The 13520-nt window shown below is 42.6% G+C and overlaps 1 protein-coding gene across 3 annotated transcripts in view; it reads right to left on the bottom strand.

Moving 5' to 3' along the window:
- cdh7a (cadherin 7a) overlaps window positions 1–13520 on the bottom strand; it is a 104719-nt gene that overhangs the window by 33219 nt on the left and 57980 nt on the right. For all 3 annotated transcript variants that reach the window (XM_069512941.1, XM_069512939.1, XM_069512940.1), the window contains one exon: window positions 6648–6767. In XM_069512941.1, coding sequence (XP_069369042.1) covers window positions 6648–6767 — 120 coding nt within the window. The remainder of the gene's footprint in view (window positions 1–6647; window positions 6768–13520) is intronic.

The following is a 13520-nucleotide window of genomic DNA, read 5'->3' as shown; positions in this document are numbered from 1 at the left end:
ATGACATGATTTTCAGCTGATCTACTAACCCAGGACCATTGACTTTAAATAAAGATGAACGACATGACCCCTCCCAGAGCATCTTGATCACCAGTATCGTTTATTTAAGTTATGGGGACTTGCTTTTTGTCCCCATAAGGAAGACAAGTCCCCATAGTGTGACTGTGTAAACAGATTTAGGTCCCCACAACATTAGTAATACTTGGAAAACACAGACACACACATAGAATTAACAATTAAATCCAGGAACAAAAGAACAAACAAATTAAAAAAAAGACGTCTGGAGAAAAATAAGGACGCCTCCTGACCGTCAATCTCACTGTACTTGAAAACAAACAATTCCATTATGGTGCTTCATTTTCTCTCTCTGCCATCTTTTATTAATGTCATTACAGCCCCTCTGGCTGAAAACTGTTAATGCTTTAACTAAATGGCTCAGTTAGCTGAATTACAGTGAGCTGTCCACTTCTTTTATCTAAAGTCCCCGCCAATGGGACGGCTGTGGTCAATAAAGCAATAATCTTTCACTGTTGCCCTACCAGACACGCCATTTCAGTCCTGCATCAAATAACGAACAGCGGGGACATTCTCACGCAGCAGAGGGAAAACACGGCGGCCGACAAAGTCAAAACATGTCACGATTCGAAAATGCAGAGACTTCAGGCATCTGTCGGTGGATATTTGCCCGTCTTCTCCATTTATCCCTGACATCCTTCCTTCATACATCCATTCATCACTTCTCTGTTTCTTCCTCCACGGTGCAAGCTTATAGCCAATTAAAGAGCACCACCACTGCCCTGGTGCCTGCTGCTGTGACACCTGTGAACCCTGTTTACCACGTTGCATCTGAAAGGTTACATCAAGCCGTCGGTCGGCCAAGGCTCCCTTAATGCTTGGTAGACACAAACAGAACAAAACTTTTCTGTTCTCTACTCCATGCAACATCACCAGGGGGACGGAGCATGGATGTCTAGTCTTGAAAGAGGCTTCATTTAACATTCGGGGGAAGTAAAGGCTGAGGAGGAAGCTGGGTAATGGTTGGATTATAATGACAGCGGCAAAGCATGGCTCCTAAAAGGTGAAATAGAAAGATGTCAAGTCTGTGCAGCCGGCAGTGAGACAAAGACTTGCTCTTACTAACCCATAGATTGGCTTCACACACAACTGATATACTTATTTAATATCTGCTTGGTGTGTTGGCGCCTGAGAGATATTGGTTGTGGTTAATGATGCCATGAATCCTGATTCTAGCACAGACAAAAAAAACACAAAGAAAAGAGGAAAAACAGCGACATGTTTCTCTTCCCGTCTGGCCAGGAGCGCACACTTCTCACAGAGCGCTGCTGCTAATCCACCCGGCGATGTTACAAGGCTGTTGTTTGTCTGCTGGGTGCCAGCCCCCTCGCTCTCTATCTCTGTTACCCCGTGCGGCGCTGGTGTCATTCCTGGGGAGAGGCGATGATTAAAATCCTTCTGTCGGTGTAACGGCGCAGCCTCGCCTCTGCGCTGTGACTCCTCGCCTCCGGTGCAAGCCAGACGCATTGTAGCCATGCATTTATCTAGCTGTCTCCACAACACTGGCGGCAGACGGGTGGGCCACGCTCCCTGCTAAAGCCCAGATAGTTGACATTTGTCTCAGGGAACACGAAATAAAGAGTGCAGACATTGGGAGGAACCCTCTGGCTCTGCGTGCAGCTATGAGAGGTGCTGATGAAGGTGATGAACGCTCAAACGTGAAGGGTGCGGCGGGTGATTTGCTGGAGCCTCAGGCGGTCCACTTACAAGGAATAGATCCCATAACACAAAAACAGGCCACACAAACAGGGAATAAAACCTCCGGCACAGGTGGTTTATTACCCAGTGACATTCAAAGGATCACGCTCTAATCACGGGTCACATCAGTCACCACACTGCACATTATGGGGGTGTGACGATCTATAAATGTGTACATATGTGCGTGTACAGAGATGATTGGTATATACCTACCTAGATATATGAAAGGACCCCATGGTGCTACAGGAAAGATGTAATTCAACCAGCATATTGAACATAAACAGCATTAATTTGTAATATTAAGTTGAAAGGAAGCTTGTTCGTCGGTGCACATATATATACGAGCCTGTTGTGTTTGTGATTAGAATGAAAAAAATTGCGCCCTCCTCTCTATATTACCTGTCTGAACAGCAGGAGGCAGCCAGATTTATATCTAGCCTTCAGCTGTAATGCTCTCGATTTAGTGCAGGCGCCACAACAACAGCGTCTCGCACACGGCCCCCCCGACGACACACAGCTTCAAAAATGAAGGCAAAGAAAAGCACACGTGATTCTAAAAAGGCCACGCTAATATCTTAATCACATGCTGATCACAGCCGACCGCTCGCCTCTGTGCCTCAAAAAGTCTTTCACAAGAAATGTCACGTAACTAGCCGGAGGCGTCTATTGAGTACACAGTGATTGTTCCATGGCCTTTTCCTTTATTATTCAAGATTTTCCAGTTTAATTAGATTCTCAAGTCCAGACAAGGCTCCGTCAGTTCATCCCTCCATCACCTGAGCACCTGTCAGATTCTCCTGTCGTTTTGAGAGGCAAGCCGTGTCACATCCTAAACACGCCCCCTTCAGAATGTAATCAATACTCTCACTTAGGTAACCAACTAAATTCTTACTTTGTTATTCCTGCCGTTGAGGTTTATGAGCGTGCACGCTCCGCAGCGTTACCGTGCGTGGCATGATTGTCTCTAAGAGGACTCGCCACATCGCCGAGATGCACGGAGCTGGAAGCAGCTGTTCAAACCTCCTTGAGCCTGCCATCAATTAGAACGCAGTCCTCAACAGCATTACCATTTCTGCTTCACCTTCAAACCAAACGACACGCTATCAATCAATATATATTACAACATGCTGTCTTAACCGAACACCTTTAGGCGCTGCAACATGTATTTTTGCAGACGGTATGCATTGCTCGGAAGTTACTGGAGCTATTCAGGATTAAGTACTTTTCCCAAGGGCACCTTGTAGATTCAATTTGGGATTAAGAACCGGAGTAAAGGCGAGAGAGAGCCAGGATGCTACCCACCAACACTGGGTCGGACGCGTTCTCCTCCCCCTCTGACCATTAGCCCTCTGCCACTTAATCGCCAGTGCAGTATTGCAGTGTGCAGCTTAGAGTGTATTTCAGCTCAGGCACTTTGTCAAAGTCACTCTCTGCTGTGGCCCAGGCTTGTGCTGCAAATGGGACTAATTAGTAACGTGCAGGGAAAGAAGTGCAGCGCTCATCCCACAACGCTCAATCCAGGGCCGGGGTGCAAACGCCGGTGTCTATATTCTGTAAGACGCTTGGTATTGACAATATGTTAAAAGAAAATGGTTAACACAAAACAATGTGGTCCCTTTCACAGCCAGCACTGAGGGCGGACACGGTATTTAACACCTGTGGAATGTAAATTCATTTAAAAAGGACGATTATCAAAGGGACAGAAATAACACGATCCTTCTCCTCTTAGAAAGAACAAGAACAAATTCAGCACTAAAATGCTCTCAGACTCAGTCCAGTTCACTGAAGCAACCATATTATGGCCAGTAGCCTGTGGTGGCTAATGTTTGCAAACTACTGTGTAACCGACATTATTGCCTCTGCCAAGGAGGAAATGTTTTCACGGGCATTTGTTCGCTTGATATTCAGCAGGATTACGCAGAAAACACTGGACAGATTCCCACTAAATTTTGGAGGAAGGATGAGGTATGAGTCAGGGAGAAACTGTGTCCTTATTGATTTCTTTAACTGTCTTTAACATTGTGAGACTTTTCTTTTTCATTTGCATTGATTTCCCAGGGAATATTTCAGGAAGCCAGGAATATTATGGACACTGATGACTGAGTTTGTGTAATTTGATGCAGATCCAAATAAAAATCCTGAACCACTGAACACCACTGGTACTGCCTGATGACGTCTCTCATGTTTCATCGCCTCCCTGTGTGCAGAGTGTACATGTACATGTAGTCCAGGTCCTAGAGATTAACTCTGGTTAGCACAATGGACTGCGAGAGAACACCGACCACTTACAGTCAGCAATTATAACCTATTAAAGCTTTTGAAATATAAACATCGGGATTTAAAGAATCCACTTAGCTTAATGAAAAACACGTCAGCGGCTGAGGCTGTGAAAGTGTGAGCTCTGAAGAAACATGATATGGGAGTAATTGGGTCTTTATGGGGCCGACGTGCTGTTTGAACGTCACTTAAGTAAATGCCTGCTCTTGTAGTAATTGGCATCTGGGTCGCAATGTCTCAGTTGAGACGACTCATCGAAGGGTTTGAGTGTTAATGCAAACTTTGTTAACAGATCATTGAACGCCCACAGGCAGGTGTTCGAACTTCAACTGATTCTGGACCAGTTCATTTTTCTGCTGGATGCTAAATACCGAATGAAATAGTGGCAGAAATGACTGTGCATTAGCCATCACCACAAATCCAATATATACTGTATTTTCAAATGAAATAAGTCAGTGGTGAGTTTATAAACGGTGCCGCTGTGTTAAAAGTTAATGACACTACAGGATCTTGGTTTTTACAGGAAACCAGCAGAGCATTTTCAGCAGCATAAATTTTTATTTCCCCAAGGCAGCTCTTCTTGAAAGGTAACTAAATGAAGATGAAGACGAAGGTAACTGAGTGGACACTTTCTAATATTTCTCTCAATTACCTTTTCTGGGAGCGGGGGGTATCATCAAGAAACGTATATAAACCAAAAGAGACTTCGTAACAATGCTGCTATGAAAACCTGCAGGATTTCCCCACTGACACTCAAGTTAATGCTCTATAAGCTCTCTTCTTTTATTTCTTTACATTCAGTATTCACGTTTCCCCTGTCAAACAAGAGAGCATGTCGTCACGCTTCGCTGCGTCGGGACTCACGGGGAGTCCCGCCTCTCCGACGGCCAATCAAGCTGTTCACTTCAAACCAATATGCCATTTCTTAACCTTAGTCGTGGTCGGGGAGAGATGGGCAGGACACGGCCGAGGCTCTGGCAGGGGCCCAAGGGCTGTATCTGGGTGCACATTTAGCTCTGGTGTGTGCGTGTGTGTGCGTGTGTGTGCTTCTGTGACAGGTTAATAAACCAGCCATTGTCCCACAGAAAGAGCACCGATGTGGGATTTATCTGTGTGCTTAAAGTTTTATGATTAAAGCTACACTAAGCAACTTTCAACACTTAAACGTAAAAATCACTGAGCAGACAAACCTTTTTCAAAGGCCGACTTTTCCCTTTCGCACACATTGGGAGCAATTAAGGTCTCAGTGTCTTGCTCAAGGAAAAGTGGGCGGGCGGAGCAGGGAATCAAACCAACCACAAAACTCTACATTTCAATTGAGTGATGCTTTGTGACCCCTGGAATAGACAACTGTTTAAAAGTGGCCTACACCATAAAGTGATGATATGTCAGTAGTGTGTTCACAGCTGGTTTCTGCTGCCTTTATTGTTGAAGGTTTAAGAAACGAGAGGTAGGAAATCTAAAAGTTAGATTTAGATTAAACCAAACTCCTCTCAGGGAAGGTGATCACAGCATTCTAACACATTAATTGGCTCACAGAAGTTTTAGCTTCTAAGGAACCGTGAGGAATCCTTCAGTAAAAATCAAAGATGTACAGCCTCAGACATGGTCCCAGTGGATCTGTCATTTAGAGCATATAAACCATGTAAATGTTAGCCCCCAAAACATGGAAACATAGCAATGTTCCCTGAAGAAAGCTGCAGCGGGAGGCTTCATTAGTCGAAGGTCTCTGGAAATGGAAAAACAACATAGACATTCCGTGGTGCTGTGCAGGCTTCACAGCTATAAATGTGCTGAGATTTTAATGCTCACATCATTTCCTCCTTAGCCACACACCATATCCTTAATATCCAAACAGTATGAAGTAAGGTCCTTTCTTATATGCAGTCATTTTTCTTGAATGCTCCATTTTCTTCCAGTGGTTAGCCTCACCAAATGTTGACAGTGACCCCAGCAGGTCACCGTGGAGTTTTTATCATCACGCATCCCGCTAATTTATCGTACGATGAGCAACATACAGTTAATCCCTGCATTACAGAGGCTTTCATCAGCTCATGAATCAGATACATTCAGGAAATCCCAGCATGCAAGGCTCTTGAAGCAGAGGATGAAGTCTGATATTCCAGGATGGATGGCCCATGTTTTTCTGTTTTCTAGCGCTTTGCATGAAGTAGCTGAGCCTCGGCAGGGGAGTGGCTAATGAACCAGCGGTGAAGATGTAGCGAGGACTGCTGCCGCAGTTATCAAGATACGACAGCTCTCAAGTCAACAAACTCAAATCTTATCTGCAGCTTATTCTAGCACTCTTCTCAGTCAGAGCTACAAATAACAGTCATCTCTTTAACCTGGCTTTTGGTTAGATTTGGTTGATAGACATGATTTCAAAATATTAAAATGTATCCGACTGTATTGGTCTGTTTATATTATTAGTTTGTATTTTAATCCCATTTTTGGAGATATTTTTTATAGATATTATAGCTTTCAAAATGGCCTTTGACAAAGAAAAAACCAAATCCCAAAATATCTTTACCTTCATCACCACCTGTTTCACCACTTTTTGCAATTACCTCCCCATCACTGAAAAAAGACGCACCCACCTGTTTTGGGCTCCACCGAGAAGTACGGCTGTCCGTGAACGATGCTGTACACCACCCTGGCGCTGTTCCCGTACGTCGGGTCATCTGCATCTGTGGCTGCCACTTGCACCACCATGGTTCCTGTGGGCAGACATGCAGCTTTCATTAGTTTCCAAGACAACATCCAGGAGCCAGGTCAAACGGAGCTAAATGTGGAAACAGTCATCGTGTCAACTGAGCGTGTGACAAATTTCACCAGACAGGAGAAAAGAAAAGGGGGCAAAGCTGAGAAAATGCAACTTCTGAGGCAGTATATCACCTAATTTTCATTAGTTTTCCTTTGTTGCGACTCTTGATTACTTTATTTGCATCAATTTCAACTTTTATACCTAATGTCTGAGTTTAAAGCAGATTTTCTACAGCACCAAAAGATCTGACACGTGCCGTGCGCTGGCTCTCGGCCTTGAATGCTGCAGAACAAATAACACTTTCAGCTGTTGCCACCGCGTGCGCTGACTCTGCTGCAGGATTCAAGAGCAACTCGGAGCCTTTAGAAATCATTTCACTGCCATTGTTCACATTTCTCTTTTACAGATCAGTAAGTAGAATCTCTTTTTCTCCAGTAACTTCAATCTGTCGATTCCGATTCAGCTGCCAAATGGCTCCTACAGCTCATCCTTGCACGTTAAAGAGACACTTCAACCCCAGCAAAAAAAGGAAATGCTGAATTATTATACTTTAACTATTTCTGGATTCAGACAAAGACTTGGAATTTCTCCTTCGTGAGGATGCTGCATCCTTTCATCGTGACGAACTGAGCTCAATCAAACTTATGGTACAAAGCTTTATATAGAGACTTGGTTGAGCAAACATTGTCTTTTTATATAACCCTTTGTTTTCTCGTTAAAGTCTTTGTTAACGTGAACAGATGGCCGGGTCCAGTTTGTGGACTGAGGATCCACAGACTGCGACCAGAGAAGATGTTGATCTGCAGAAGAGAAACTATAACCACAAAAACAAAATGATATCTGCGAGAGGCAGGTTTTGCTGTCCTGTTGCACAAACACCTTAAGTGTTGTTTGTTTAGAACGCTCTGTTACATTCTGGTGCCAGCGAAAAGGAAATCAGCTGCTTTAATGAAGTGTTCTAGTTGAATGAATAAAATGCACTGCTTTTCAGATGGGTGAAATTGAATTTAAGCACAAATAATGGAAAGTATACACAAATAAATTATGGGATGAGCATGAAATGAATGTAAAATAAAAGAAGCCATTAAAATATCATGAATGAATCCTTAATTTACACCTGAAAACACAACAAGTACTTTATATAATTTAATTTCTTAGAAGGTGAAAACTAAACAGGAAATAGGAAGTATAGAAAAAAATATATTAATTAAATTAATTGAATATTGAAGTTAAGCATCTCTTAAATGATATATTAATATAATAATACTAATAACAATGTAATATAATACAAGTACAATTGTATTCATTTATTTATTTTATTATTTGGTTTCCATTGAATTGCTCCAATATTACTTATTGCCATATATCTATTATTTATTATTGAGTCTCAGGGACAAACTGACATCATGCTGTGCTGCAGATAAAGTTCTGAAACTCAAAATATAAAGTTTCGTGTTGTGTCGAGTAGTTTCCCCCCGTATCGCAAAACTTTCCGGCGGCTTAAAGAAGGATATTTGTTTTTAAACTGGACCGAGAACTTTGCTGACAACTGACAAACGATTGTTTCTGTGTGCAGAGGAGTTCTGTCTTTCCTCTGAGAAAGAGAAGCAGGCATCAGACATGACTCTCTTATAAACGTACCAACTGCACGTGGCTGACGTGACTCGAGCTGACAGCCGTGGCTTAGAAAAGCGTTTGAAGTTTTCACAGAGAAAAACATAATCAGTGCCAATCAATTTCAATAGGTCATTCATTAAGGTACAAATGAGCCTTGTTGCTCCAACCAGGCTCATTTCACACTAACAGGTCGTTCTATTTTTTCTCCGACGTCAAGGAAATGATATTCATCTGATAATGGAGGAAAAGCCATGTAATACATTGTTAAATGATCACAAACAACCATTATGATGGAGGCTATTTTTCTCCGGTAGACTGTGCGTCAGTGACGCTCTTAAAGCTGACGCCGAAAGTCGTCTCACACTTGGCAGCAGTGAAATCACCAACAATGGACATTGTTGAAATAACCTTGAAAACGAAGAAACACCATTTGCCTTGAGTGGGTCTTTTCCAGATGGTTCGATGAATAACTGGCTTATGCCTGAATAATTCACTTTAATGGCTCGCGGCACATATTGTATCTGGCTTAGCTTCAGCTCATATTGTTGCATCTGACAAGTCTTACAAGTCGGTGATATTTTAACTTGAAGAAAACATCGTAATAAAAATCTGACTTCCTAGCGTGAGATGTATTTTACAGGCTTTTACAGAATGAAGTGATCACGGAAATAGAAGATTAGAGTCCTTCATTCTGGCCGTAAAGCAGAATTAACAGGCTCCGGCTCTGGATGTGAACAAAGGGACTGGGGAAGGATTATATCACCACCTCTTAGTCATGACAGGTTATATTACAGGTAGTTTAAAACACCAAACACAGAAGAAAACATAACCATCATTCCATTGGCCATCAGGCGAGTCAGTAGACCAATCACAAACGAGGGTTTTAGTTGTCTCTCATCAGTCAGATCTTCTCTCTGGGTCGGTTACCGCTTTATATCGCCATAGCTACCTCCGAACTTTTCACCCTCAACAGATCGCACATCTAACTAACATCAGACTAACGGATTCTGTCCAGAGTGTAGTCGTGATTCAGTCCGTACAGAGGAGTCACAGATTCTGGACGATTACAACATGTCGTTGAAGTAGATCGTTCCAGATCGAAGCAAACATTGCGGGATGTATTTTACAGGCTTTTACAGAATGAAGTGATCACAGGTATTGAAGATTAAAGTCTTCCATTCTGGTCGTAAAGCAGAATTAACAGGCTCCAGCCCTGGATGTGAACAATATAATGCAAAAAAAAAATAAAAAATGGGGGTGAAGCTGGAGAAGTTATCACCGGGCTGGTTGTAGAAGGACACCTAGATTATATCATCACCTCTTACTCATGACAGGTTATATTACAGGTAGTTTAAAACACCAAGGTCAAAGGATGAGTGTGTGAGAGGGAACTCAGGCAAAGTCTAAATCTCCATTACAGGTTGATAGTTAAAATCACTTCACACAAGGCGCAGTGGACGTGGCTGTAAATTAACATTCAATATGGACTCGGATGGAGCACGGCAGTGAAAAGGTTTATTTTCCAGCTTTTCCCCACAGGTCCGTCCAACGAACACCCTGTTCTAACAATAATGTCAGCATATGAAAGGTAATGCCTGCCAGGTGAGCTGGATGTCAGGAAAAACTGATGAACAATCTGAAATTTGAATAGATTCTTTCTGCTCCGAGAGGCTGTCATCTGCTTCTCAATTTTCCCTGTCGGCGTCCCTTCGATATTTGTCCGTCCTCATTGACGTGATTGATCAGATCTCCACATATTTTTTATTTTATCCCCTGCAGCTGTGTACAAAACAGGTTTCCTAATCAGTTCTGTATCCTGGGTGAGCAACTGTCATCTGCCAGTAATGAAAATAAATGTGGCGTGCTTAATCTGAATGGGAGACAGGTATTCTTCAGCCACTCGCGTATCAAGGCTGCATCTGACTGTCAAGCCCAATATGCATTTCTGAGTGAGCACTCACAATGCAAGTATGATTGTTCTGAGGAATGGGACCTGTATTAATACAAACTGGATGTGTTTCCAAATGAAGGGCTTCTTCTCCTTCTGCAGGTAGAAATACAACAATCTTTTCTTTCGACTAAAGCTGGGCTCAGCAGTGGCAAATCCAGGATTTCTCTAAATCAGGAACATGAGCCACAATTTCACCAGAGGCTCTGTTACTAACAGACCGAACATCAGTCCCAAGGTTCTAGTGAAGATTTCTGAGTCTCAGGCGGGGCCGAATGGGGTTTTAATCAGCCCAAAATCCCTGAAGTCCGATGAAAGGTGAGCAACTTTGAAACCAACCTTGCCGGAGATGTGCGCTCGAGCCCCGAGACCTCGAGTATTCATCGAAGGGAACGTTTATTAAATTGATTATATTCCTGTTCCAGATAAAAATCACTAGGATTATTTCATAAAATAATTTTCTGCCAATAGATTCACTTCACCTAAATCATGTTCATTTAGATACATTTACATTAATCCAGAGCACCTTTCATTTCTCTAGAATGAAAGACTTACCCTGTCCTTCATCTCCGCTCTCATGAATTAGGCAGGGACAATGACAGCTGGCTATAGGACTGGTGTGTAGTAAATTCAGAAGCTGTGGCCTTGGGTTGACATTACATCCTCTATGCTTGTAATGAGCCCTCAAACTGGTCCTTTGGCCTGTCGCTGTGCAGCGGGACTGAGCCAAGGCTCGCGATTGTCACACCTCCAACTGTCCTCAAGCTCTCCTGTCTTTTATTTGACATCCCTGGCGTGATTAAGACAAAAGCCCTCAGAGATCCTCGGGCCATAAGGTCTGCGTGTGTGTATGGACGAGCACCGCCTCTAATTACTTTAATTAATTAAATTCATGATTTTCTCTAAATTGAACCCATTCATCAGCAGAGCAGGGCTGTGACCATTAATGATTTAAAGACATCTATAAAGGAATTATTGAGGACAAGAGGGGCTCGATCCTTCCCTGTTCTTTATGGCACTGATAATTGCTTTGAGCAGATATTTACAAAGAGAAGCAATGCATTGCCCCACTGTCCTCACAACTTGTGATGAAGACCTTCACAGAGCCGGCGGAGTAAATAAAGCGGTGAGGGTGACCCTGCGTCTCGGTGCTCGTGGTGTGAACGCATCCTCCTCTGTACCCACTCGCTGTCTTATCTCGGGTTGGACACGAGACTCCAAGCCCTTGTACTCTAATCCTCTGGTTCCTTAAGCCTGAGCTCTGTACCCCCCGCTGACAGTCGGCTGTGTAATCCTTCAGAGATCTCCGCGCCTGTGTTGTAAGCAAAGCACTGCTTCCCTTGGAACGACTCCCACTCCCCCTGTATGCCTGCTGAAATTTTCAGTTTGACTTTGAAGCTTCTAAAAGAGCCATAAACACCTTTGTTTTCACTAACTTTCATGGTACCACGCATGTTTGAGTTAGATTCTTAAACTCTGTGTTTATACATTACTGCATATTTCACACGTAGAATCTAAACCAGCTATAATAAAAAAATATATATATATTAAGAATCAATCACACTCTATGTGAAAGAGGGTCGCACAAAGTAATTAACCCACAGAGAATTGTCACCTGACACTGCAGCTCCCCTCGGCTCTATATAAGCTTTTATGGCCTCGTTGTTTTGGGTCTCTTTACGATTTCGCTTCGCTCTCATTGTGTCATTTCCAACGGCAGCAGGCGGCTGACTTCAGCTGACGCACAAAGTGGCCAAAAAACAACATGTCATCGCAGATTTAAAGAGCAACAACCCCCGGCTTCATCTTAAAAACGCCCCCTTTGAATCGATATTAAAAACAATGCATTCAGATCTAGAGCCTCGTGGTTGAGACCACTTCATTCAAAACACGTCGGAACCCGAACTTAATTAGCAAAGGTCAGCATGTTAACATTCTGAGCTAAGATGGTGAACATGCATCGATGTGAACATGCTAGTATAATGACTTTTCTACTTAGCTGAAAGTGCTACTGGAAAGACTCCAGCACCACCTTATGGCTGGCTGCAGTATAGGTCATAAACCCAGCCTCCTCCATGTTAATAATTGGGACATGGACCAAATCAAACAATTGTATCAGAAAAATGATTTCTATAATTGAAGTTAATTTATTAACGAATCATTCCATCACACAATTTAAAGGATAAACCTTCCTGAAGCAGTTTCAGAAAGTGTTCTAGAAGAGTTTCCAGAGCTGCATTGTTTTGGGTCTTTTTACGGTTTCGCTTCACTCTCACAGCTCCCATTGTGTCATTTCCAACTGCAGCAGGCGGCTGATTGGAGCTGACACACAAAGTTAGACAACTGGATGGTGAACACAGTGCAGCGTTTAGCAGCTAGAGAACTATATTTCCCTCAGGAGGTAGCGGGGACCAAAACAGATCTACACAGAGAGACATCCTCACGTCAAGTGGTCTGACAGACCCAGTCCAGACGAAAGGTTACTCCATATCTGCTGGATGTGTAACTATAAAGTCTGCTGAGCTTAAAAAGGTGATAACTTATCAGAGGAATGTTCACAGTTGCCATTTGTCAATTATTGTCTTGTCACTTTAAATATTGCCTCATTCATCAGAACTATCATGTGTAAATATATATATATTCCTTAATATATTCATAATTTATTCTTTACAGATGTTCCCTTATACCTTCTCTGGCATATTTTGATAAATATTGACAGATTGTGTTTATAACTTGACTAAATTTGAGAAGAAAATTTACATTTTTCCTGAGGGAACCAGTTGCTCGGCCACAATTCTAATAAATTATTATTATACAGACTGCAAATTGCACTGCCTCGTATATTAATATTTGTTTGTGTAGAGGATCTGTATCGCATATTCTCTGAGATGATTCAAGGATGCAAGGAGCCTCTGTATTTTCACTATGAAAATTCAACACCTGAAGAAGTCTTGAGAAGTAATCAATATCCTGAACCACTCAAGAGGAAACAACTACGATTCATTCTTCACAAACAGCTCCGGGTTTGACGTGATCTAAAACTTAATGCTTGTATTTTTTTTTTTTTAAATCCATTGAAAAGACCATATCATCCTTTTTCTGTGGGAGTTCATGTCTGTCTCCATCCCATTAGTCTCAGCT

The sequence above is a fragment of the Paralichthys olivaceus genome, chromosome 17 (genome assembly GCF_024713975.1).
Source record: "Paralichthys olivaceus isolate ysfri-2021 chromosome 17, ASM2471397v2, whole genome shotgun sequence".
NCBI lineage: Eukaryota > Metazoa > Chordata > Actinopteri > Pleuronectiformes > Paralichthyidae > Paralichthys > Paralichthys olivaceus.
This window is presented reverse-complemented; position numbering and strand designations above follow the sequence as displayed.